Below are 27,648 nucleotides of genomic sequence, written 5' to 3'. Positions count from 1 at the left end.
GAAAGGATAAAACGTTTTTAGTTATTATTCTCGTCCCAAGGCACTGTACGGTGAGAGATTTAAAACGTAGTCTTTAATGAACTAGTGTTTAGTCTCCTCCCCAGTCACTGATCCTTTTAACTTTATATATTTCCGTTTTATTCGATATATATGTTTACAGATTTTTGCTTGTACTAATGTGCTTACATTATACGACTCATTTCGCAATTATAACCTTTTGATGTAGGGGAGAATTGCGTGCTTCAGGTAGAAATCAGTTTTATTCATGCCTAATGTGAAATTATTGAAAAATACGATTTCAGTGAAGTAAGTGCAAAAACAGAAAATCGTAGTGATAAAGTGATAATTGCGCAAAGTGTTTTTTAGTGTTGCGACCGAGGGTTCGTCTGTTCGTGCTTGTCGTTCACCTAGTCCGAGACCTCTTTCAGGCTCCCATGCTACCAGGGAGAAGTAATGTCGTAGGACTTATGGGGACGAGAGGCTTTAACCAACGAACAAACGTTCCCTCTATGGTATCGGGCGTGTCTAGCAAGATCGCCCCTACCATAAGACGAGCGAGGCTGTTTTTTCTCCGTCATCCGAAGGCTTCTCGCAAAAGAAACCTTGGAGCAAAGTTTCTAGACCCTTAAAGCGGAAGTCAGTCCCTTCAGGACAGGTCCAGCGTCCTGGCTGTAGCCATGGGGACAGCTCTGACCCTTTGCAGTCGTCGGAAGACGGTTCGCCTATTAAACGCAAGCATAACACGGGGTCTGAGGGTCGCGGTAAAGGCAATGTTTTGCCAACACAGACGTTACCGTCGTCTCGGCCCGTTCCGACTCCTGTTGATCCTAAATGGGTTGTCCTGCAGGACATGCAGACTAAGCTTGCCTCCCTTATGGAGAAGTATGACGTTGAGCAGGTTCACGATGAACCTTCGCTTTCGAGTCGCCGTTACACTAAACGAGACTCTGGCCGTCAGCCGCCCAAATGAGCATTTACTCGTCCTTTTGACGTTATGAAACGTGATGTCGGTAGTTTGTCACGTCAGTCACGTGACTTGGATCCTCACTCGCTGCAGTCCCATGTTGACTTTCAGCCGCTGCCGCAGCCTCGTGTTGACGTTCAGGACGTTCGCCAACCAGCTCAGTTGCCTTGTTTTGACGTTGAACGTCAAGCACTGCAGTCAAGAGTTGTTTTAACTGCTCTATCTAGGCAGTCAAGGCAGTCTCGACTTGACGTCGAGCGTCCTCCCGCACCTGTTGTTGTTGCTGGTCAGTCCTTTAAGCAGTTACATGACGTAGCGTCCTTGACTGCTACTGATGCTCCTTTGCGTGTGGACTCTGCTTGTCAAGCATTGCCACCACGGCAGGTCTCTCCCTTGCTTGAGACTCGGCAATTGTCGGACGAGGTTCCTTCAGATGAGGAAGTTTCTGATCCCCTCCTACTGATATTCCCTTGGGGACTTTGTCAGACAGAGAGGAGCCTAAAGCTGCTCAGCCCTCTATGGACTTTAAATAAATCATGCTGATTTTTAAGGATCTTTGTCCGGACCATTTTGTAACTTGCTCCTCGTTCGCCTAAACGTCAGAGTTTACACTAGGCCTAGCTACTTCGAAGCCGTTGTTTTCTAAGCTAGTGCTCTCTCGCTCTTCTAAGAGAGCTTTACGTTTGCTAGGCGACTGGTTGATCACCAGGAGGAGTTTGGGGGAGACAGCCTTTGCTTTCCCTCCTTTTAAACTGGCTTATAGAGCGAGCGTCTGGTATGACACGGGAGAAGTTCTCGGCTTGGGAGTTCCTGCCTCTGCCCAGAGAGACTTCTCAAGCCTCATAGACTCTCCCCGGCGCCTGGCCATGAGACGCTCCAAGATTTTATGGTCGGCTTCAGAGCTAGACCATCTCCTGTTAGGAGTTTTTCGAGCGTTTGAAGTTTTGCTGTACAATTATGTCATGCATGAACAAGGCTATCAGGGATGGCTCCAATGATCTGACAGCCACATTCTCTGCAGGAACAAGACTATCAGGGATGGCTCCAATGATCTGGCAGCCACGTTCACTGCAGGAGTACTTAAGATGTAAGTGCGCTCAATGTGTTCATTGTCAAGACAAACTTCACGATGAAGACTACCAAGCTGTCTTGACAGCATTAAGGGAAGGCGACTGGATGGTCTCTCTCGACCTTCAGGATGCATACTTCCACATCCCGATTCATCCAAACTTTCAACTACATCTGAGGTTTGTGGACGGGAAAGTAATGTACCACTGTCGAGCACTGTACTCCGACCTCATTCCTGCTCCTCTTGTTTTTACAAGGCCCTTGCAAAATGTAGAAAGCTTTCTACATTTTTTGAGGATTCAGAGCCTCCCTTTATTTTGACGACTGGCTAATCAGGGCGTCGTCATTATATCGCTGTCTGGAGAGCCTCTAATGGACATTAGACCTAACCAAGGAGCTAGGTCTCATAGTGAACGTAGAGAAGTCGTAACTTACAGTATCCCATCCCAGACTATTCTTTTTTTGGGAATGGAGATACAGTGTCTGATTTTTCGGCCCTTTTCGTCTCCCGCAAGAATGGAACAAGCTCTGTTAAAAGTCCTTCACTTGCAAGAGAAAAACAGTTGCTCTGTAAGAGTTTGAACTAGCCTTGTGGGAACTCTTTCATCGCTGGAGTAGTTTATCTCTCTGGGGAGACTCAACCTATGCCCTTTCCTATTTCACCTAAAACATTGGAACAAGGAGAAGGGTTTAGTGAGTATCTCTTTCCCAATCTCCAATTCAGTCTAGACATGTCTGGCTTGGTGGGACAGCAACATCAGACTTCGAGAAGGTCTTTCTCTTGCGATCAAGAACCCAAACCATGTGTTGTTTTCAGATGCAGCGGATTTGGGTTAGGGAGCTCCACTGGACAGTCTGGAAGGCTCGGGTCATTGATCCACGGATCAGAAGGAACTCCATTTAAGGCAGTAACATCTCTCCTTTGGCGAGATTTGTGCAGAAATGAATGTCTTGGCGGACGGCCTCAGCAGAAGAGGACAAGTCATCTCCATGGAGTGGACGTTGCATAAGACTGTGTGCGAGAAGCTATGGATGACATGGGGTCTACCCACCATAGATCTTTTTGCTACTCTCTCTGACAAAGAGGCTCTCGACTTACTGCTTTCCAGTTCCAGATCCAGAGGCAGCTCACATAGACGCTTTCCTGCTGGACTGGTCTCACCTGGACGTTTATGCCTTTCCACCTTTCAAGATCCTAGACAAGGTGCTGCAGAAGTTCACCTCTCACGAAGGGACCAGGTTGACATTGGTTGCTCCACTCTGGCCCGCGAGAGAGTGGGTCACAGAGGTACTTCAATGGCTGGTAGACGTTCCAAGGAGTCTACCTTTAAGGATGGATCTCTTACGGCAGCCCCACGTAAGGAGTCTTCATCAAAGCCTCCCCGCGCTTCGTCTGACTGCCTTCAGACTATCGAAAGACTCTCAAGAGCTCGAGGATTTTCAGAGGCAGCCAGAGCGATTGCGAGAGCTAGGAGAGCATCTACCATCAAGGTCTATCAGTCGAAGTGGGAAGTCTTTAGAGACTGGTGCAAGTCATCATCCATTTCCTCTTCCAGTACCTCTGTAGCCCAAATTGCAGACTTTCTCCTACATCTGAGAAATGTTCGCTCCCTCTCAGCGCCCACTATTAAGGGCTTCAGGAGCATGTTGGCGTCTGTGTTCAGACATAGAGGCTTAGATCTGTCCAATAATAAAGATCTCCAAGATCTCCTTAAGTCATTCGAAACCTCTAAGGAGCGTCGTATGGCAACTCCTGGATGGAACTTAGACGTGGTCCTAAGGTTCCTAATGTCCGACAGGTTTGAGCCATTACATTCAGCCTCCCTGAAGGATCTCACCCTCAAGACGCTTTTCTTAGTGTGCTTGGCTTCGGCTAAAAGGGTCAGTGAGATCCATGCCTTCAGTAGGAACATCGGCTTTTCTACAGATAAAGCCTCATGTTCACTTCAGCTTGGTTTTCTTGGCCAAAAATGAACTGCCTTCTCGTCCTTGGCCTAAGTCATTTGATATACCTTGCCTGTCAGAGATCGTAGGCAACGAGCTTGAAAGAGTGCTGTGTCCAGTTAGAGCTCTGAAGTTTTATTTAGCTCGGACTAAATCCTTACGAGGTGGATCTGAGGTCTTGGGGTGCTCAGTTAAGAAGCCTTCATTGCCTATGTCAAAGAATGCTTTGTCATATTTTATTAGATTTTTAATCCGAGAGGCTCATTCTCACTTGAGTGAAAAAGATCGTTGCTTGCTTAAGGTTAAGACGCACGAAGTAAGAGCTATAGCAACTTCCGTGGCCTTTAAGCAAAACAGATCTCTGCGAAGTATTATGGACGCGACCGTTTGGAGAAGCAAGTCGGTATTCGCGTCATTTTACTTAAAAGATGTCCAGACTCTTTATGAGGACTGCTACACACTGGGTCCATTCGTTGCAGCGAGTGCAGTAGTGGGTAAGGGTTCTACCACTACATTCCCTTAATTCCAATATCCTTTTAATCTTCTCTTGAAATTTTTTTAATTGGGTTGTACGGAAGGCTAAGAAGCCTTTCGCATCCTTTTTGATTTGGCGGGTGGTCAAATGTCATTTCTTGAGAGCGCCCAGATTAAGGGTTTTGATGAGGTCCTGTTGTATGGGTTGTCGCCCTGGATACTTCAGCTCCTGGGAGTCTTTCAGCATCCTAAGAGGATGGCTGGGCTTCGTGAGGAAAGCGGACTAACAAGGCAGAGTAATCGTTAGAGTCAGCTTCCTTACCAGGTACCTATATTTATTTGGGTTTTGTTATGATATAACTGTCAAAAACTCTAAGCATATACGCCGTAAACTGTGTTAATACTGGTCTCTACCCACCACCATGGGTGTGAATCAGCTATTATATATTCACCGGCTAAGTTTAATATTTAAAAATGATATTTTGATTATAAAATAAATTTTTGAATATACTTACCCGGTGAATATATAAATTAAAGAGACCCAGCGGAATGAGAAGAACTGGAGCTGTTTACATGTATATGCGGTATCTGGCCGATAGTCGGCGCTGGTGGGCACACCCGCTACCTTCATGGTGATCGCTCGCGAGTTTTTGAATTCTGTCGAGCCGTCGGAGACGTCAGCTATTATATATTCACCGGGTAAGTATATTAAAAAATTTATTTTATAATCAAAATATCATTTTTTTTTATCTCTTATACACACCAAAAATGATAATGAACAAGTTTTCATTATGGGTATGTCATGGATATGGGAACTGTGGTTAAACCAGGGAATAGTGTGAACCCCAAAAACATGGACCACATGTGAATGGGCTAATAATGCTGTAAAGAAAAAGAAGTGTGATGATGATAAAAGTGTTTTGAGAAGCTATCTTTTACAGCCTGCTTTATTTCAGGGTGTTTCAACTAACTTAGGGTCAGCTGTTCCACAGCCAAATAGTCATGAGCGAATGGAATGGTACCATGCAAATCTTAGTCGACAAGAAGCAGAAAACTATCTAGGGAGAATACCTGAAGATGGGGCATTTCTTGTAAGACCTGGAGGTGAACCTTATGGTGTTGCAATTTCATTCAGGTGAGGATTTTGAAATTTGAAGTGCTGGTTATGTTAATTTAATTTTTTTTTTAAGTAATTTAAGTTTTAATAATGAGATATATAATTGTTTTGATGAATCTTACCTAGAGATAACATTGTTTATATATATGGTGCGTGAATTTTTTGACTTGTATAGAGACAAAATAAGATTCCTCTATACCTTGTAATGTTTTTGGAATTACCATAATGTTTTCTTGGTTAACTTCATGACCACTAGCCTCCTCTGGGTTCTAGTCACTTCTAACAATATCTTGGTTATTGAAAGATATCATTTACAATGCTGTTCATTTTATTCTTTTCAGAGAATTAATTAGGAAATTTGGTTTGTTCATTTTGATTTTTTTGATACCAGTATTGCTCACTTATATTTTTCTATTTTTTCCTGACATTAGTATTGTCATTTTCAATGAAATACAGTATATGATTTTGGACTTTTATTACTTTCCCTCTCCTCTTCACTATTTATTTGTGTCAAAATAGGATTTAGTGACCAAAAAATTAATATTAAAGATTTGTAATCTTGTTCACTAAGTGGGTTACATAATTATATTTTGTTTAATTTTGTTAGACAAATCAGGTAATTATATATATAAATAGAGATTTGTTTACTTGCTACTGGGCCAATTGTGTCATGGTAACAGTTAAAGAAACTGATTCTACTTCGGATATTAAGGCCGCGGGGGCATAAAAACAAGAATAGTGCCAACGTTATCCCTGCGTGTCGTAAGAGGCGACTAAAAGGGACGGGACGAGGGGGCTGGGAACCTCCTCTCCTGTATCTACATCCTGTGAGACATCGACAAAGAGATGGAGCTGGGGGGGAGAGTGACTGCTCCCCACACTCTAGTTTTGGGGTGTTTGAATGTGCGTGGATGTAGTACAATAGAGAGTAAAAGATGTGAAATTGGAAGTATGTTTAGGAATAGAAGGATAGATGTATTAGCCTTGTGTGAGACGAAGATAAAAGGAAAGGGTGAAGTGATGTTTGGTGAAATGTCTGGTAGAGTGTCTGGGATTGAAAGGGGAAGAGCGAGAGAGGGTGTGGCTTTATTGCTGAGTGAATGGATGACAGGTAAAGTAGTGGAATGGAAGGAGATATCATCTAGGTTAATGTGGGTAAGGGTTAGGTTGGGTAGGGAATGTTGGGCGTTTGTCAGTGCGTATGGGCCAGGTAGTGAGAAAAGTGAAGAAGAGCGGAATGAGTTCTGGAATGAATTAACTAGGTGTGTAGAAGGACTGGGTAGAAGGAATTATGTAGTTGTCATGGGTGACTTAAATGCTAGAGTGGGCGATGGAGAGGTAGAAGGTGTCATTGGGAAGTATGGCGTACCAGGTGAAAATGAGAGTGGTGAGAGACTGGTAGATATGTGTGTTGAGCAAGAGATGGTGATAAGTAATAGCTTTTTCAAAAAGAAAGATAAAAATAAGTATACATGGGTAAGAGTGGCAAATGGAAGAGTAGTAGAAAGGGCATTAATGGATTATGTGTTGATAACGTAAAGAATGTTTGGAAGATTGAAAGACGTGCACGTGTTTAGGGGTATGGCTAACGGTATGTCTGATCATTTTTTGGTGGAAGGAAAATTAGTTGTAGCAAAACAATGGGGGAATAGAGTAGGTGGATGTAAAAGGGAGGTAGTGAGGGTTGAAGAGCTAGTAAAACCGGGGGTAAAAAGTAAATATCAGGAAAGGTTGAAAATGATATATGACGAAGTGAAAGTAAGAGAAACTGGCAATTTAGAGGAGGAGTGGAAGTTAGTAAAAGAAAATTTTGTTGGGATTGCAAATGATGTGTGTGGAAAGTAGGTTGTTGGAGGCAGCATGAGGAAGGGCAGTGAATGGTGGAATGAAGGAGTGAAGGTAAAAGTGGAAGAGAAAAAGAGGGCTTTTGAAGAATGGCTGCAGAGTAATAGTATAGAGAAGTATGAAAAATATAAAGAGAAAAATGTGGAAGTAAAGCGCAAGGTACGTGAGGCAAAGAGGGCAGCTGACCTGAGGTGGGGTCAGGGATTAGGTCATTCATATGAAGAGAATAAGAAGAAGTTTTGGAAAGAAGTGAAGAGAGTAAGGAAGGCTGGCTCAAGAATGGAAGAGACAGTGAAAGATGGAAATGGAAGGTTGTTAAAAGGAGAGGAGGCAAGGAAAAGATGGGCGGAATATTTTGAAAGTTTACTGAATGTTGAGGATAATAGGGAGGCAGATATAATTGCTGTTGCAGGTGTTGAGGTGCCAGTGATGGGAGATGAGAATGAGAGAGAGATTACAATAGATGAAGTGAGGAGAGCACTAGATGAAAAGAGAGTAGGAAAAGCGTCTGGTATGGATGGTGTGAGAGCTGAGATGTTGAAGGAGGGGGGTGTGACTGTACTTGAATGGTTGGTGAGATTGTTTAATATGTGTTTTGTGTTGTCAATGGTAACAGTAGATTGGGTTTGTGCATGTATTGTACCACTATATAAGGGTAAGGGACATGTGCATGAGTGTTGTAATTCAAGAGGTATTAGTTTGTTAAGCGTAGTTGGAAAAGTGTATGGTAGAGTATTGATTAATAGGATCAAAGATAAAACAGAGAATGCAATCTTAGAAATACAGGGTGGTTTTAGAAGAGGTAGGGGTTGTATGACTCAGATTTTTACAGTTAGGCAGATATGCGAGAAATATTTAGCAAAAGGTAAGGAGGTGTATGTTGCATTTATGGATCTGGAGAAAGCGTATGATAGAGTTGATAGGGAAGCAATGTGGAATGTGATGAGGTTATATGGAGTTGGTGGAAGGTTGTTGCAAGCAGTGAAAAGTTTCTACAAAGGTAGTAAAGCATGTGTTAGGATAGGAAATGAAGTGAGCGATTGGTTTCTGGTGAGAGTGGGGCTGAGACGGATGTGTGATGTCGCCGTGGTTGTTTAACTTGTATGTTGATGGAGTGGTGAGAGAGGTGAATGCTCGAGTTCTTGGACGAGGATTAAAACTGGTAGACGAGAATGACCATGAATGGGAGGTAAACCAGTTGTTGTTTGCGGATGATACTGTACTGGTTGCAGACACAGAAGAGAAGCTTGGCCGATTAGTGACAGAATTTGGAAGTGTGTGTGAGAGAAGGAAGTTGAGAGTTAATGTGGGTAAGAGTAAGGTTTTGAGATGTACGAGAAGGGAAGGTGGTGCAAGGTTGAATGTCATGTTGAATGTAGAGTTACTTGAGGAGGTGGATCAGTTTAAGTACTTGGGGTCTGTTGTTGCAGTAAATGGTGGAGTGGAAGCAGATGTACGTCAGAGAGTGAATGAAGGTTGCAAGGTGTTGGGGACAGTTAAGGGAGTAGTAAAAAATAGAGGATTGGGCATGAATGTAAAGAGAGTTCTATATGAGAAAGTGATTGTACCAACTGTGATGTATGGATCGGAGTTGTGGGGAATGAAAGTGATGGAGAGACAGAAATTGAATGTGTTTGAGATGAAGTGTCTAAGGAGTATGGCTGGTGTATCTCGAGTAGATAGGGTTAGGAACGAAGTGGTGAGAGTGAGAACGGGTGTAAGAAATGAGTTAGCAGCTAGAGTGGATATGAATGTGTTGAGGTGGTTTGGCCATGTTGAGAGAGTGGAAAATGGATGTCTGCTAAAGAAGGTGATGAATGCAAGAGTTGATGGGAGAAGTACAAGAGGAAGGCCAAGGTTTGGGTGGATGGATGGAGTGAAGGAAGCTCTGGCTGATAGGAGGATAGATGTGAGCAAGGCAAGAGAGCGTGCTAGAAATAGGAATGAATGGCGAGCGATTATGACGCAGTTCCGGTAGGCCCTGCTGCTGCCTCCGATGCCTTAGATGACCGCGGAGGTAGCAGCAGTAGGGGATTCAGCATTATGAAGCTTCATCTGTGGTGGATAATGTGGGAGGGTGGGCTGTGACACCCTAGCAGTACCAGCTGAACTCGGTTGAGTCCCTTGTTAGGCTGGGAGGAATGTAGAGAGTAGAGGTCCCCTTTTTGTTTTTGTTTTTTTGTTGATGTCGGCTACCCCTCAAAATTGGGGGAAGTGCCATGGTATATGTATGTATGTATGTATTATTATAATTGAAAAAGTAATTTTCAGCTTTTCCATTTTGTCTTGTCATTGTATTTCATGTGTTACGTAAAGTAGATCATGTTGCCCCATGCTTATCGTAAGTTATGCGTTGATGTTTAAAGTTCATTCACTGGAACAGACACTGGATTTCAATAAGAAACTGGCATTAAACCGAATATACACAATTTGGTTAACCAAATAAGTGATAACTGGAGCCACCTCTTGGTCCTCACAATATTGAAGCCAACAGAACTCCAGTTAGACACAAAACTGCTTGAAGTGGGTGGAGGAGGGACATAATTTGATGTTAAAGTATCAAAATAATTCATTTGATTAATTTTTCTTTTTTATTCTAATGGCTTTTACCTCTAAGGTTCATTGCTGACTACCTCATTAACCTAATGGTGGGAAAGGGGTAATCAGATTTCCAAATAATCAGTTAACCTACTGTTCTTGTTTTACTTAGGAAATGGAAAAGACTTTAATAATCATTCTTTCCTATTGAAAAAACTCCTCACTGGCAATGAAAGTGGATCCCTAATAAATATCTATGATAACTACTACTAATGGGACATTTTATTTTGATAGTTTTATTTTAAAACTTTCACTTTAGAAGATTAAAGGAAGTCTCCTAAACTGAATTACTGTACTACCTTAACCCTCTGGTGATCTGGTACAATGCTCCCATAACATGTTTGCTGTATCATCTAATACTTATTTTGTGGAAATGGTTGATAGAAAATACAACATGATTGAAGCCGTAATTTCAGAGTCATGGGTTATCATTGTTTTTCCCCATGTGTATTCCTGTTCTTTTTAGGTATGTCCCCCTGTGATCTATTCTAGGTAGTGAAAAAGGTGTGAGGCCTTACATTGTAGTGTAAGGTCCTTGATTAAAAAGATTATTATCAAAAGAGGTTCTTGATCAATTACTGGAGTTTTGATAATCTTTATTCCCCATCCCAAAAGCAACAAGAGGTTTGATTTCAATCTTGGCTCTCTGATAGCTCAACAAGTTCCATTGTATGTTATGTCTCTAGGTGGAGACAAAGTCAGTGAGGAGGTCCATTAGGAGAATGGGTATTCTTGCCTTCCTGGATAGTCAAGATACACACTTTCATGTTCCAATCAATGGTTGACAGGGGCCATTGTTGCAATATTAGAATTTTACAGCAAACAAAATTCAATTTGAACCTATTATAATGGAATAGGGTAGTTTTGTTTAAAAATGACAACTTTTGGTACTTTTAGATTTAAAAAATAATGCATTTTGTATCATATATATATATATATATATATATATATATATATATATATATATATATATATATATATATGTGTGTATATATGTATATATGTGTATATATATATATATATATATATATATATATATATATATATATATATATATATATATATATATATATATATATACACACTCATACATACATACATACACACACATACATACATACATACACTCATACATACATACATACACTCATACATACACACATACATACACACACACACACACATATATATATATATATATATATATATATATATATATATATATATATATATATATATATATATATATATATATATATATATATATTATGTAAATGTGATTGCAAGTCTTGACATCCTTGTTACTTTGGATTTTTTAAGGATCAGTGAGCAAACAGTCTATAAACAAGCCTTTGCTCTCAGATACTAATTGATTTTTATTTTATCAGGGTTGATGGGCGAACAAAACATTGCCGTGTCAGGCTGGAGGACCAGTTTTTCACAATAGGTACTGCAACCTTTGACAGTTTAGTGGACCTCGTCAAGTATTATGAGCGCAACTTCTTGTTCCGAAAAGTAAAGCTACGATATCCGGTGACGGAACGTGTAATGCAAAGTTTGGTTGACCAGGTAAGGAAGTTTTTTACTTGAGGTATTTTTGTCATTTGAGTGTTTTTATTTTACTGATTTTAATTTTATTTTATATAAAATGATACGAGTGATGGTTGCCATTAAAGAAAAAACTCTTATAATTCTTTAAAAGTGTGCATGAGTGTTGTAATTCATGGGGTATTAGTTTGTTGAGTGTGGTCGGAAAAATGTATGGTACAGTGCTAATTTATAGGATTAAAGATAAAACAGAGGATGCAGGGTGATTTTAGAAGAGGTAGGGGATGTATGGATCAGATTTATACAGTTAGCCAGATATGCGAGAAATATTTAGCAAAAGGTAAGGTGGTATACGGTATGTTGCATTTATGGACTGGAGAAAGCTTATGATAGAGGTGATATGGAAGTGATGAGGTTATATGGAATTAGTGGAAGGCTATTGTAAGCAGTGAAGAGTTTCTACATAGGCAGTAAATCGTGTGTTAGGATAGGAAATGAAGTGAGGGGTTTCCAGGGAGAGTGGGGCTGAGACAGGGATGTGGGATGTACTATGGTTTTTCAATTTGTTGATGGAGTTGTGAGAGAGGTGAATGCTCAAGTGCGTGGTCAAGGTTTGAAATTGATAAATGAGAGTAATCCTGAGTGGGAGGTGAATCAGTTGTTTGCAGATGATACTGTATTGGTTGCAGGCCTGGAGGAGAAACTGGGTCAATTAGTGATAGAGTTTGGAATGGTGTGTGAGAGAAGGAAGTTGAGAGTCAATTTGGGTAAGAGTAAGGTTATGAGATAGATGAGAAGTAAGTGTGATGCTAGGTTGAATGTTACGTTGAATGGAGAGTTACTTGAAGTAGATCTGTTCAAGTACTTGGGGTCTGTTGTTGCTGCAAATGAAGAATAAAGTGATGGGGGTAGTGAAGGTAATGGTAAAGAATAGAAGGTTAGGAATGAATGTAAAGAGAGTTCTGTATCTCATGAGAAAGTGACTGTACCAACTGTGATGTATGGATCGGAGTTATGGGGGATGAAAGTGACAGAGACACGAATTGAGTGTGTTCCAAATGAAGTGTCTGAGGAGTTTGGCGAGTGTATCATGACTAGATAGAATTAGGAATGAAGTAGTGAGGGTGAAAATGGATGTAAGAACTGAAATAGCAGCTAGAGTGGATATAAATGCGTTGAGGTGGTTTGGCCTTGTAGAGAGAATGGAAAATGGGTGTCTGCTGAAGAAGGTGAATGAAAGAGTTGATGGGAGAAGTACAAGACAAAGGCCAAGGTTTGAGTGGAAGGATGGAGTGGAAAACTCTCTAGGTAATAGAAGGATAGATGTAAGAGAAGCAAAAGTGTGCTGGAAATAGGAATGAATGGTGAGTGATTGTGACGCAGTTCCGATAAGCCCTGCTGTTTCCTCCCATCGCCTGTGTTGTTGTTGAGTTTACAGCAGTAGAGGATTCAGCATATGAAGCTTCATTTTGGTTGATAATGGGGTAGGTGGGCTGTGGCACCATAGCAGTACCAGCCAAACTTGACTGATCCCTCTCTTTAGGCTGGTAAGAGCAAAGAGAAGGTGATTCCCCTTAGTTCCCTTTTTTGTTGGCTACCCCCCAAAAACTTGGGGAATTGCCTTGGTAAATAGATTGGTAGACAAATATTTCTGGTCCAGAGAGAAGGGGTAACTTTTGTTTGAGCCCTTTTGAAAATGAAATTTCCTATCATAAGACTTGTAGTATATATGTTGATATTTCAGCTTATACCATATGGATAAGGTACAATAGTTGTATGTATGCAGTGAATTAAATTTGTTGATTATAATTTTATGTTTTTCAAAATGAGTGTACTAAAGAATAAAACAGTATACAGTATGAAGAAAGGAGTCATGACAGAGATGTAGTTTAGTACTAATGCAAATTATTAAAAAGGAGGATTAATAGGTAATTAGGATGAATAGATAAATATATACTGTATAAGGGTAAATTGTTGTGGTGAAATAAATAGCTATAAAACTAAGCCCTAGAAGCATGGTACTTCCGTCATTGTAATGTTTTTTAATTAATTACATATTACTGTGTGTATTTAATGATTGGAGTATAATCCCTGCTATCTGGAGGACTGATGGCTTCATTTGTGATAGAGAACTGGAAGATCTCTCTCTCCAAGACTTAACCTCTTATTTGTTTCACTCTTCATCCTAACAACTAGTTAACTGCTATGAATGGATCTTAGGATTCATTAGTTATTCACTTTGAGGGTCTAAAACATCAGAGGAAGGTATCAAAGCTAGAAGAATGGTGCTTTCACCCAGGTGAGGTTCCAATCTGTACATTCATATAGTCGTCTACCTTCTAGCAGATGTTTTCTTGAAGAGGGATGTGATAACCAAAGATGTTTTTTATCTCTTTATCTCCCTTGCGTGTAAAGGATTTTTGGGTGCCAGATCTTCTTCAACCCAATGATTTTTAATATTGGGAGCACATAGACATCTTTGAGACAATAAGTTATTCTTACGTAGATGGCCAAGACAGTGACCTCTTCCACACTAAAACAGCAGGGGATATGAGATTGTCTAGTGAGATTTTTTTTTGCTAAGGAAAGGAAACACCCTACAGCAAAGTCCCTTGCTAAGTGGGGTAGGAGGAAATTAGAAATGAAATACTCGGCTGACAGTTTTCATGTCGGTTTTAGCTCTTCTCCAGAAGTATTGGATATTTTTGTAGGAGAGCAGAGTTAATATTTGTTATGAGGTCTGGTTATCAACCCCTTTTTCTGGAGACAATTCTTCTGCTATCATCACTGTCTATACTGTAGACTGACATATAACTGCATCTCTTAGAGATTCCACTCTTTGAACAGTGAGATGGGGCTGCTGATATAGAAATGGGCAATTGAGGGGTCACTAGACAGATTGCCATGTTTTTACAGTCATCAGTTTATGGTGCTGAAGGTAACTGGAAGCTGGAGACAAATAATCACTTTCATGTCGCTTAATGATGTGCGGCAAACTCCTTTTAGTATTTAGAATTTGAAGTTTGTGCTACCTTCTCACTGGAAGGGGAACATCCTAACATCCCCATGCTTTGATTAACTTTGATGAAATGCCATCCTTTTGCAGAGGAGGAAAGTTATTTCTGAATTGGGATTCACTCTATAAGTTTTTATCCAAACTTTGACAGATAAGCACACTTGATTAGGGATGGACTTTAGAAATTTCTTAATAATAGGCTTTTGGTGGCACTGACAGCATTGGAGTCAAGACAGTGCAAATATAAATTGCAAAGTAAAGTTTCAGCGGCAATTCTACCAGACAACTGCTCTATAGCCTTTAGAATTGTTCTCAAGTATCTTGTAAGGCGATAGGACCTTGATCACCATTGAGTATGCTTCACACTGGTTATTTCCAATAAAGAAGTACTGCATGTTCACGAATGCTTTAAATCAAGGTTGAAAAAAACACCTGGATCTTCAGGGGACAGGATTTTGAATATCACAAGATAAGGGTGCACCTTAATTTCATTGAGTTAAAGGCTGTATTTGCTCTATATTTGGTTGAAAACAGTATATACATATACAGACGCTCCCCAAGATACGAACATCCGTGATAGGAACATCCGGGTATACGAACACAAATTGACGGAAGTCCAAACATGTTTGTAAACATTCGTAGATTTCATCGCAAGTTTAAATTTTGAAATTAGCGCCACTCCCGACTTGTATTGACTATATGTTGATTTTGTTATTACCAATGTTCTACTTAATTTTTCTTAGGACTTCCAAATAAATTAAATGAATGTCATTTATATACTGTTTTTCTTTATGACGCCTTCCATCATAATAAACAAACGAAGGCATTAAATGTGCATGATGAAAGTGATAAATAATGATATTAAAAGCTTTTAGTAAATATGTTATTACAAATATTATTTACCGTATCTATATAAAATCCTACATGCGTAGCAAAGTAGGAAAACTATTTTTTTTTGGGGGGGCGTGTTTAATCATCAATAACAAACTGCCGCAAATGACAGAATGATAATTTACGATAATTCTAAACTGTTACTAAAGATGATTCTCCATTCCATATCCAAAATACTTTTCCTAACTTTAGTTATAAGTCAACTTGTACCCACTTCAATTATGAAACCATCTATAAAAAAGTAAGAGAAGAAGTAAGTACTAGCCCAATTTTTAAAGTTGTCGAACAATTAAGTTACCGCTATAACGTTTGATGTGACAGATGGTGCGAGATTGGAGAAAGTAAGGAAAATTGAATCATGATTGATTTTCAATATAAATGAAACTTTGAGGAGCAACAAAGATATCATTTGTGAGAGAGAGAGAGAGAGAGAGAGAGAGAGAGAGAGAGAGAGAGAGAGAGAGAGAGAGTGTGTGTGTGTGTGTGTGTTGTTTTAAATGTAATAAACAAAAAAATTTGATAGGTTATAACACATTGGTGCTTATGTAATATCAACTGTATTGACGGTTTGAATAAGTTAAGAAATGGTATAAACGATACTTTGTTAGTGTATTCGTACGCTCTCAAGAGCGGCAGCTAGATGTCAGCTGATCTGATCACAGCCAAAAATAAAACAAAAAGAAGTCAACAATACTCGATTTTTGAAACACACCCGAAATTTAAAAACAAAAGTACACGCTTTCTTAATGTGCAATTAACTATTTAAAGAGTGGCAATTTTCTAGAATAAAATGATGTTTCCCAAAAAATAGTGGTTTGCTGATGAAATCGGATGCTGTATTTTTAGCTACGATTGAAATGGATGTAGACTCGGCATAATTTTTTCGTTTCGTATTTAATTGACACTAAGAAAACTAATTTTAGTGTCTTCATCTATATGTAAGTATTGTATAACACGAGAGAGAGAGAGAGAGAGAGAGAGAGAGAGAGAGAGAGAGAGAGAGAGAGAGAGAGAGAGAGAGAGAGAGAGAGAGAGAGAGAGTATATATCAGCTGTTGTAATCGAATGCCGTGTTTTTGTTTCGTGAGAAATTGATCGCCATGACTAACAACAACATACTGTACTGAACTTTACAGTATTATACAGACTACTGTAATATGATAAAGTAAAATATTTGTAATATCCTATTCTATATGAAATGGGGCTATTTGTTGACTTCTACGGCTGAAAATCGTAGACATCTGAGTTAGGTTACGCTTACCCTAGACCAAAATTTAACACTACGACTTACGAACAATCCGCATTACGAACAGACTCTCGGTCCCTATTGTGTTCGTTAGTTGGGGACTGTCTGTATTATGATCAGAAGAAAACAAGGTAGGGATAGTGCCAAGATTTGCCCTAGGATGACAACATCACAGCTAATAATTTCAGTGTGGTGTTTAGGTTCTACTATCAGATTTGTCACTGAACCCTTGATGTCTGCTATTCTTTTTTTGCATATATGGGGTATAACATTAATTAGTTGATTTGTCTGTAAAAGATTTGAACCTCAAACTTTTGTTCTGGATCTAGCAGCCCCAAGTATAAGAATAGTTACATCCTTTGAATTACCCAATTTTTTTCCCCCAGTTCTCCCTTATAAGGTGGCTACTGGACAAGTTTCATGCTTCCAGCAATATGAAGATTCTCATAACTCCTTTGGCCATAATATAAGTACATAGTATAAATAGTTTTTGTCAGATAATTCCGGGAATCTTCTGACTGAAAAGAAACTAAAAGCAATTGTAGTACAGATTCTGCTTCAACCCGGACAACCTTCAACAGGGCTTAGGGAAAGGATTTTCTGAGGAAAGTGTGGAAACTATCGCTAGTTTACTGTTACAGATTATTTTAATTTTGTAGGCATCGATCTTATTTCATAATTGGAGTTGAATTAGACTTAACCCAGCACTTCAAAGAGGATCCCTGTGGCTGTCCAAGCCCATCCAGGAATATTTTTTGTATTGGATCCCACAGAGAAGATGGTGTTTTCACTGGCATTTGCTTCTCAGGTCTGTGAGAATTATGCTTTCTCTGGGGAAATTATATGTGATAGTGGCTGGTGATTTTAGTGGGTGTATGATTTGGTTCTTAATTGTGAAGACCCAATTAATTATTAGCTATAATTTTACTATAGCACTCCACTATTACTTCTTGGTCTTCCTTTACTAACAATGAAGATGACTGCATGCCTTATGTACAGTCTCCTATTGGCTGGGGAGGATAAGTGGGAGAGGCTATGGTAATGTGACAGGTGGCAAAGCCAAACGGGTAAGAATGCAACCTTGTCAAGTCAGATAATTCTGTATTTCTGTTGCTTTAGATAGATTTGAATAACAAGTGGGTAGTTTTTTATTCTTGGGATTGTATTTGGAGTTGGCCATGTTTTATGTTTTGGCAGTTATGAGATACTAATTAGAGAATTTATTTGGAATCCATCCATTCCCTAAGTTCTCACCTGAACTTGAAAGATTCACACTAATGTCCATGAACTTCCAACATCTCAACTTCACTGTAAAATAGTAATTCAGCCACAAATATGATTAATTGAGCTGAGATAGAACTATGTTTATAACAGAAAAGTTTTTCATAAGCCTGTTAATCACATAATAAGTGCCCATAAGCTCCACGAGTCACTTTGCTTCACAGGTCATACAAAACAAGAGCTCGTTGGTCAAGATGTACCAGAATATTTATATGCCACAAGCACACTTATATCACCTGCTTTAGAGTGAAACATAAGACTGGATAATCAAGGAATATCATGGTCTTGCAAAATGGGTTGTGTAATAAGAAGTTGTTCCAACACAGAGTACTTACCTAGAACTACTTTCTTAGGAGTTGCTGGGAACTCTTCCCAACCGACCAGAATTTTGTGTAGTTTACCCCATTCCCATTTTCTATGGGTGACCTCAGGCGGAGTGATACGCGCCCTGAGGCGACCCGGGGTCAGAGAGCGTGTTAGATTAGGTCGTGCTCCTCAGTAAGTTTCTGGTCGCGACGTGATTCACATCCCGCCGCACTCTCTCTTACCCAGTGCGACCCTTTGTGTCCCCGACCCTTTGTGTTTACTACGTGGTTCCTGTGCCCGTATCCTTACCCCTTTCCCTTGTGTCCTTGTGTCTCTTGGTGTTAGTGTTTTTATTATGGAGCATCCACGCCGTTGCCCTGGGCCTGTGGCCGGTAAGTCTTGTGGGGCTTTCCTTTCGAAGCCCGAGATTGATCCACACTCGCGTTGTTCGTCATGTAGGGGCAAGGTATGCTCCCCTACCACCGCGTGTTTGGAGTGCGACCACCTGCGGCTCCCTGGCAGCAGTCAACTCAGCCCCCCCGTACAGGTGCCACGGCACCCCAGTCTAACTTTAGACCGTCCTATGGAAACGCAAGAAGAGGTCGGTCCGGCCGCTCCTCCAGAAGGAGATAGGAGGCGAATCCCCCTACCCCTACTGGAGCCTCAGGTGGGGGATGTCGAAGGAAGGTTGGGGCGCTCACCTACTCGACCAATCGACAAAGGGAAAATGGTCGAGCGAAGAAGCAAAGCACCACATAAACGTGCTAGAGATGATGGCTGTGCTGAGAGCGAGTCGAGAATTCGTTCATCTACTCCGGGGGAACGCGCTAGCGTTGATGTGCGACAACGCCACAGTAGTAGCCTACGTAAAGAAGAAAGGGGGTCTAAAGTCGAAAGAGCTATGTTCGTTATCGACGGAACTTCTGGAATGGGCAGCAGAAGAAGGGATCGAGTTCACAGCAAGGTTCATCCCGGGAAAGAGGAACGTCCTGGCGGACGGCCTCAGCAGAGTAGGCCAAGTAATAGGGTCAGAGTGGACTCTACATCCAAGCACAGCTCAGTCAGTCATACTGAAGTGGGGTTCCCCAGTAATAGACTTATTCGCCACACGTCTGAACGCCCAACTCCCCGTGTTCTGTTCTCCAGTTCCAGATCCGTCAGCGGCGTTCGAGGACGCCTTCCAGCACCCTTGGGACGGTCTCAATGTGTACGCCTTCCCCCCCTTCGGAATGATACGTCAAGTCCTCAACAGAGTACGGACAACAGCCAACCTTCAGATGACTTTGGTTACGCCTTGGTGGCCGGAGAGGGAGTGGTTCGCAGACTTAAAAGAACTGGCCCTTCTTCCGCCTTGGCCTCTCCCGGACAGGCCGGACCTTCTTCGTCAACCGCACTTCCAAAGGTTTCACGAAAACCCTCGGTCCCTCCGCCTTCACGCGTGGAGGTTATCGAGCGGCTTCTGAAGAAGGATGGATTCTCATCAAGGACCGCGACGAGGATGTCAGGTTACTTAAGGCGGTCCTCTATCGCTGTCTACCAAGCAAAATGGGCAGTCTTCTCGAAATGGTGCGCTTCCAGTAATATCAAGCCCTTGGGGGCCTCGATCCACGACGTGGTGGACTTCTTGGTGTATCTCAGGGACGATTTGGGCTCGTCCATTCCGGCAATAAAGGGAGTGAGAGCAGCGTTAGGTCAAGTCTTCCTCTTGAAGGGCATTGACTTGGGATCCTCTCGGCACATCTCGATGCTCATCAGGAGTTTTGAGCAGTCGTGCCCCCCGCAGGAGGTGAGGGTACCGCAGTGGGACCTAGCCATAGTACTCAAAGTCCTGTCAGAACCTCCCTTTGAGCCCCTCAAGGACATCCTGGATAAGGATCTCGCCCTCAAAACGGTCTTCCTCTTAGCCCTGTCTTCAGCGAAGAGGGTTAGTGAGTTGCACAGATTATCGTACGAAGTTTCACACTCCAAAGGGTAGTGGGAGGCCTCCTTTCGGTTCGTCCCTAACTTTGTGGCCAAAACGCAGAACCCAGCCTGTTGGGATCCTCGGTTCGAGGGCTTTTCGGTCCCAGCGATCCCTAGGTCAGACAACCCTAAAGACTTACTCTTATGCCCTGTCAGAACAGTAAGAAAATACCATGAAAGGACCTCCAGGCTTCGACCGGAGATCAAGAGATTATTCGTCTCAACTGGTCAGGTGAAGAAACCAGTCTCTAAGAACTCAATCTCCCTTTGGTTGCGACAAGTAATCAAGAGAGCTTACGAGGTTTCGGGAATCCCTCTTCCAGGTAGACCAAGGCCTCATGATATTAGGGGTCTAGGCACCTCCCTGGTGTTTGAGAAGAACATGGCTGTGGGCCAGATTCTGAAAGCGGGTACCTGGTCCAGACAGTCCACTTTCACGGAACATTACCTGAAGGACTGCTCTAGGAAATCCTGGGATGGGTTCAACCTTGGCCCAGTCATATCAGCCCTGCAAAAGATTTAAAGGTCATGGTCCCAGGGAAACCGGGGGTGGTAAGCCATGAGACACAAGTTCATCCCTTACCTTTCCCCCCTATCATCCTTTCCCTTACCCTTAATCCCCAACGTGGGTGTGAATCAAGAGGCCCTGGCGGCCAGGATATACATCTTCGTCAAGAAATACGTCTCAAAAGTAATGGTTCAGAGGTAAGCCACTTAGACACTAAGTTAGTTTTTTGGGTAGTTTCCCCTATTTTCATTCAGCCTTTAGTACGGGTCATTGGAACCTAGTTTCCCTTCGAGGTGCCCCCTTTTTCGCCCCCCCCCCCGGGCTCCTAAACCGTCAGACCCTAGTACCTGCAGGACACTCCCTCCTCCTAAAGTTTAAGTCTCCTAAGAAAGTAGTTCTAGGTAAGTACTCTGTGTTGGAACAAATCACAAATTTTTAAGTAATTTGTATTTTTCCTCACATACTTAGCTAGAACTACTTTCGGGTTATGGCCCGCCCTTCCTTCCCCGAGGGTCCTGCAGGGTTGAGGAGAACCCTTTTTGGCTACGAAACTTACTGAGGAGCACGACCTAATCTAGCACGCTCCCTGACCCCGGGTCGCCTCAGGGCGCGTATCACTCCGCCTGAGGTCACCCATAGAAAATGGGAATAGGGTAAACTACACAAAATTCTGGTCGGTTGGGAAGAGTTACCAGTAACTCCTAAGATAGTAGTTCTAGGTAAGTATGTTAGGAAAAATACAAATTACTTAAAAATGTGTGATTTTTGTTATAAAAATGTCGTACTGTATGAGTGTATGTTGTATAAAAGTTTTATATTTTACTGTTTTACATGGGCTCTGTAGGAGGTTATCTATATATATGTTTTATCTTGATGGGCTAAGGAGGGAGTATCACTGGTAATTGAAAGTTTATTAGTTCCACATTTTAAGAGGTTAATTTTCATTGGTAGCGTTGCACTTTTCTTACTGCATGAAATAGCAATGTGCTGGCTTAAAATTTTATCACAGTTTGTGTAACTCTATTTTGGCACAAATTGTTATTTGGTTTTTAAAGAGAGATAAGTGTTGGTAAATTATTTTTTTTATTGAAAAATCCTTTAAAAGATCAGATTACTTAAACTATTGTTATTCTTTCCAATTGTGGATATTTTTATAACACACGTACACAGAAATTTTTTTTTAAGGTGCATTAAAAATTGCTTTTTCTTCAGATGCCTCTCGGTGCATACCCTCCAGACGATAACGGAGCTGACCCTGCGTATGTTAGCAATGTAAGTAGTACTGTAATTTGATTACTGTAGTTTCGGGTTATGGATATTATTCTATTATTAGCTGCCGGCATTTGATGAAGATTTAGATCAAAGACAGGTTTAGGTCTTGTCGAAGTCTTGATTATGGATAGTAATTTTAAGATAGTGAAGGTACTATACTGTATATGCTTGATTAAAAGATGGAAAGGATAAAGATATATTTATTGGACATGAAAATTTTTAATTCTCCAGTTGCGCATTATCATCTCTGCCACGTCGAACGTTTTAGTGGTAGCACAATTATTCGATTACTTGGCTGTTTGTATAACTTTTTATTCAAAACTAGCCTCATACTTTCTTCTTTTTGCTAGTGGTTTCATAGTTGATGGGGCTATAAGTTGTTAAGAAATTAAACTGACTAAGAGCTGAAGTTACAAAAATTATTTAGAAATGGAATACAGTATACATTTATTGTTGGTAACAGGGTAACAATCATAAGACCATAAACTTATTGTACTGTCATTTGCAGTAGTTTTATAGTTAACTAAACGCAAACAAAAGGGTTTTCTTGTTTTGCAACGTGTGTAGGAATTTCATCTGACATGGTAAATATGTGTAATAACATCATCTTTACTAAAAGCCCTTAGTATCACCACTTAGCACTTGGATGTGTAAATATGTGCGATTGTTCATTTTGATCGTTGATGAAACGTTAACAAAACAATGGTTTCTGTTCTAGGCTGCGTGTTTAGGAAAAACATGATAAAAAATCTCTTAGTACATTTATTTTTAGGTGAGATGGCCATGACATCCTGATGGAAGGTTCTATTAACTTCCATCAGGAAGTTAATAGAACCTTCCATCAGTACATTTATTTTTAGGTGAGATGGCCATGACATCCTGATGGAAGGTTCTATTAACTTCCATCAGGAAGTTAATAGAACCTTCCATCAGGACATCATGGCTTGAGCCCAAAAAGAACATTAGTACAGTAAAGGGATTTTGACAAAGGAAAAATCTATTTCTGAGGAGATACCTGTGATGCCCGGTGAAAAGGGTCCTTCTTTACACTTTTATATCAGAAAAGTGTAAGGAAGGACCCTTTTCACCGGGCGTCACAGGTCGACCGAGAAATACCATGATCATTACCTAGCCAATACTGGTAAGATATTTGTTGTTGCAAAAGCTAACCTATACATGTGTAAATGCATTCATTTGTCCTTTACGATCGGTGATGAAACTTAAACAAAACAATGTTTTCCTTTATTAGGCGGGGTGTTTAGTAAAAGCGTAACATAATTTCACCTTTTTTTAATTTAATTTTGGATTTCTAAGGATATAGCAAATGCTAGCCTATACACTGATGGTTTTGTAATTCACCAGTAGTCTTATATAACGGATATGACCTAATTTCATTAAAATTTCACCTTATTTTCGACTTTGTCGTAATGTAAAGGTCATCTTATACGTGGAATTGTACACTAGTCATGTTGGTTGATCAGTTAATAGAAAATTTCCACCATACATTTCTTCATTTAATATATCCTCACAAAAGCTCCGAAGCATTTTGGTACTTTTGTGTATAATAAGCCAGTCCTATTCTTTTCTTCTTTGACCTTAAGTGACATCAGCCAGACTGCAAATTTGTAAATGGTTTTATGGCTTGGCAGGTTACAGCACATTCTTTGTAACTTCTGTTATTTTAGATTACTTTCTGCAAATGGACAGTTTTATTATAAGTTGAAATTGCATTAGTAAACAGACATATCAGGACTGCTTTGTTAATTTTGGAGTAAAGCATAAATTTCTTGTCTCATTTTGTGTACTGTCACTTTCTGTACATCAAGGAATTTGTAAAGCTATATACGCATCTGGAGTTTATGAATCATTGTGTGATGCACTATGCTTGCCGATTAGTATTTACCCGTAAAGATTGATATAGTAAAGTGTATCCAAACGAAGAATTGAGAGGTGTAGAAATCTTCATATTTGGGTTTATCAGTGACAGCCATGAAATATATTGATTATTGTGTAGTTTATCAGTTGTACTTGAAACTTGTATTTATAAAAGGTCTTTTTGCTCCGAAAAACTTTTAACATTTTTGAAAATGGGAAATATGTGGGTTATTCTCAATAGGTATACTAATAGCTCAGTTATGCTAAATATCCAAAACCTCGATTGTTTTATGCCTTATTTTTTTTAAACAAAAATTACCTGATGTTTATTTTACAGACTAAGAACTTTAAAGATTTTGAATTATGAATTGATTAACACTAAATGTATTTTTGATAATGTATCTTTTAATAGTAGTGTTATGAATACTGTATCCATGTTTTGTTTCATTATAAGATGTTGTATGTCCATTTGACACAATCTTCACAGATACATGTGAAAGCTAAATATTCTTACAAAGCCACTCAAGAGGATGAGCTGACATTCCCAAAGCATGCCATCATCCAGAATGTAAATAAAGAAGAAAGAGAATGGTGGAAAGGAGATTATGGCGGGCAGCGGCAGCATTGGTTCCCAGCAACTTACGTTGAGGAGATTGAACCAGAGAACGTAAATGAAAGGGTGTGTTGAATTTGTCCTGTGGCATTTTGAATTAAGACCTTAGAATTTAAGTGTTTTCTGTTGCATGGCACTTAATAGGTAGTGGGTTCTTTTTTGCATGATGATGCTTGATAGTGTTTTTAGATTTTTTTCAGATCAGTTGATTTAGTTTGTTTATAGTTGAGTTTGAAGTGACAGAAATTTGAAGACGATAAGAAATGGCACTTCTGCATTATCAGATTTAGTAAAGAATTACCATAATTGAGTACTGCACTATTTATTGCGGCTATGGTCTAACCATGCTTATGGTTTTCTTAATACATACATACATACATATACCAAGGCACTTCCCCCAATTTTGGGGCGTAGCCGTAGCAGTAATTTACTTACTAAATGCATGCTTCTAAGGGTTACTTGACATAGCAGTTTTTTATCTGGTAATAGTAAATTGAATTTTATAATTTGCAATTGTTTTCTCCTGAGAAAATGTATACTCATTTGGATACTACTTCAAAAATCCAAATGAAATCTATCTTTTTAGACTCTCCAGTTTGTGTTTGTTGATAGGCATTTTATTGATCAGTTTAACAAAACCAATTATATGCTGCCATTTGAGGTATATGTACTTTGGCTGTCAAGGCAATGATGATTATTCTTAATTCTGTTTATCCCCATTTGCATCATAAAGATTATTATTTTTGTGGTGGATAACAATTTATTTTGCTATAAATTTCCTGAATTAGATTAACTAGTTTCTATAACAAAAACTACATATGTGTAAAACTATTTGTAATTTTTCTAGCTATACAAACCTGAGTCATTTAAATTAGTTACTCCTAGTTTTGTTTTGTTTTCTACAACCAGACAATCTAAAAAGAAAATAGGTTGATTACATCATGATAGGTTTCTAGGCAACACTACTGTAAAGGGGCACTATTCTTTGCTTGAACGGCTTACATCACTTTCTAATTGTCAGAAATTGTGGGGTGGTTGAGACGAGACCCTTGATTAAATGACTCAGGTTGTGTCATTATCATCATCATCATCTTCTTCGCCTAATGATACAAAGGGATTGGTTAGATCTTGTCAGCCGTCTCTATCTTGAGCTTTTAAATCAATATTTCTCTCCATTCATTGTCTCCTACTTCACGCTCCGTAGTCCTCAGCCATGTAGGCTGGGTCTTCCAACTCTTTTAGTGCCTTGTGGAGCCCAGTTAAAAGTTTGGTGAACTAATCTCTCTTGGGCAATGCTAAGAGCATGCCCAAACCATCTCCATCTACCCCTCACCATAATCTCATCCACATATGGCACTTGAGTAATCTCTCTTATAGTTTAATTTCTAATCCTGTCCGGTCATTCAACTCCCAATATTCTTCTGAGGGCTTTTGTTCTCAAATCTACAAAATCTTTGGATATGGTTTCATTAATTGCCATACCACGACTCATGTTCATACAGTAACACCAATCTCACTAAACTAATATAAAGCCTGATATTCATATGTAATTTCAGGCGATTTGATTTCCAAATTTTACTTAACCTATCCATTGTCTGATTTGCTTTTTTTAAATTTTTTTTATTAAATTCCAATTCTAAAGTCCCTGTATTAGAGATCATAGTTCCCAAATATTTAAAAGATTTCACCTCATTAATCCTTTCTCTTCCAATGATATTTCATCTTCAATTACATATTCTGTTCCCATAATCTCTCCTATTTTTCTTGAGCCCAACCTCATGTGATATTTCATGCATTCTAGTAAGCATACATTGCAAATCCTCAGGTGTTCTACTAGTAAAGACAGCGTCATCGGAATACTCCAGGTCAGCTAAATTCCTATAACCAATTCAGTCCAGTCTTTTTCCACCATCCCTAAATGCTCTATGCATTACAAAATCCATGAGGAGGATGAACGACATAGGTGACAACACATTCCCCTGGAGTAGTCCACTTTTCCCTGGAAATTAATTTGGTAGGACTCCATTGATATTAACTTAGCACTTGCTATGTGCATGAACACACTTAATGAAATTAACATATTTAAGAGGAACTCCATAATAACGATGGACTCTCCACAATATGGCCTGTGCACACTATCAAGAGCTTTTTCATAGTCCACAAATGCCATCTAAAGTGGATTTCTATATTCTACACATTGCTGTACAACATATACTGTGGGGGGATCACTCCAGGACTCAGGTTAACCCTTGTGGCTCCCAGATGGACTCATCCCAAATGGTATCCTGTTCTGGCCTTCTGTGATCCCAAGACAACTCTCTATGGCCCTCGCTCTCCCAGGAAAGTGGGCCATCCTCTACAGTTGATACTGTATAAGGGATTCTTCTCTGGTCGTATCATCTTTAAAGCAGATCATGGATTTCTTTGTCTTCCTTTGTTGAGAGAGGCTCCTCAGAGTTGCTTTTGTCAAAGGGATAGACCTCTCCTCCTCATAGGAGTTGTTTCTTAAAGTAAAAACCAGTCCAAAGAGATTTTTTTTGCTTTCATTTCACGATGTCTAAAAAGGCTCGTTGCATTATCATCAGAAATGTTGATATGATTTGTCAAGACCTTATTTTAACGGATTTTTGCTACTTTGATCTGTACTTCCCCCCTCCATTCTGTATAGATTATCAGCCATTCCCATCATCTATTTCACTGAAGACATTTCGTCAAATACCATTTTGCTAAAGTTTCAAACTGTTATTGATGAAGAGGTTTGCATTTAAACTAATAAAGCATATACAAATAGTAATATATACACATTAGAGTGCTTGAGACTATTATACTGATTTTGTTATTCACAGTATACTTAAATGTGTACTGTTTAATGTTTTGGCTGTTAAAATGCATACAATGGTTTAGTCGAGTTCCTGCCTGTCAATGCTCTTGCTTGTTTAGATCTGATAATTTTCCTAATCTAATATTTTGATATTCCCTATGCAGGGTGAGGACAATCAAATATTAGGAAGTTTGCAAAAAGGAAGCTTGGATATACGAGGAGCAGAGACAAAAATAGAACGGGTGAGCTCAGCTAATCGATGGGGCATTCTGTTCATCATCAGGTAAGTGATTACTGATT

The 27,648-nt window shown here is 39.9% G+C and overlaps 1 protein-coding gene across 4 annotated transcripts in view; it reads left to right on the top strand.

The window, feature by feature from the left end:
- sl (small wing phospholipase C gamma 1) overlaps positions 1 to 27,648 on the top strand; it is a 140,886-nt gene that overhangs the window by 80,737 nt on the left and 32,501 nt on the right. For all 4 annotated transcript variants that reach the window (XR_011044319.1, XR_011044318.1, XM_068372781.1 and 1 more), the window contains exons 14-18: positions 5,407 to 5,585; positions 11,399 to 11,579; positions 21,980 to 22,039; positions 24,402 to 24,593; positions 27,513 to 27,631. Coding sequence is in view for 2 of the 4 variants with exons in the window: in XM_068372781.1 (XP_068228882.1) it covers positions 5,407 to 5,585; positions 11,399 to 11,579; positions 21,980 to 22,039; positions 24,402 to 24,593; positions 27,513 to 27,631 (731 nt within the window). In the remaining 2 variants the exon portion in view is untranslated. The remainder of the gene's footprint in view (positions 1 to 5,406; positions 5,586 to 11,398; positions 11,580 to 21,979; positions 22,040 to 24,401; positions 24,594 to 27,512; positions 27,632 to 27,648) is intronic.

This window comes from Palaemon carinicauda, chromosome 4, assembly GCF_036898095.1.
Source record: "Palaemon carinicauda isolate YSFRI2023 chromosome 4, ASM3689809v2, whole genome shotgun sequence".
Taxonomy (NCBI): domain Eukaryota; kingdom Metazoa; phylum Arthropoda; class Malacostraca; order Decapoda; family Palaemonidae; genus Palaemon; species Palaemon carinicauda.
This window is presented reverse-complemented; position numbering and strand designations above follow the sequence as displayed.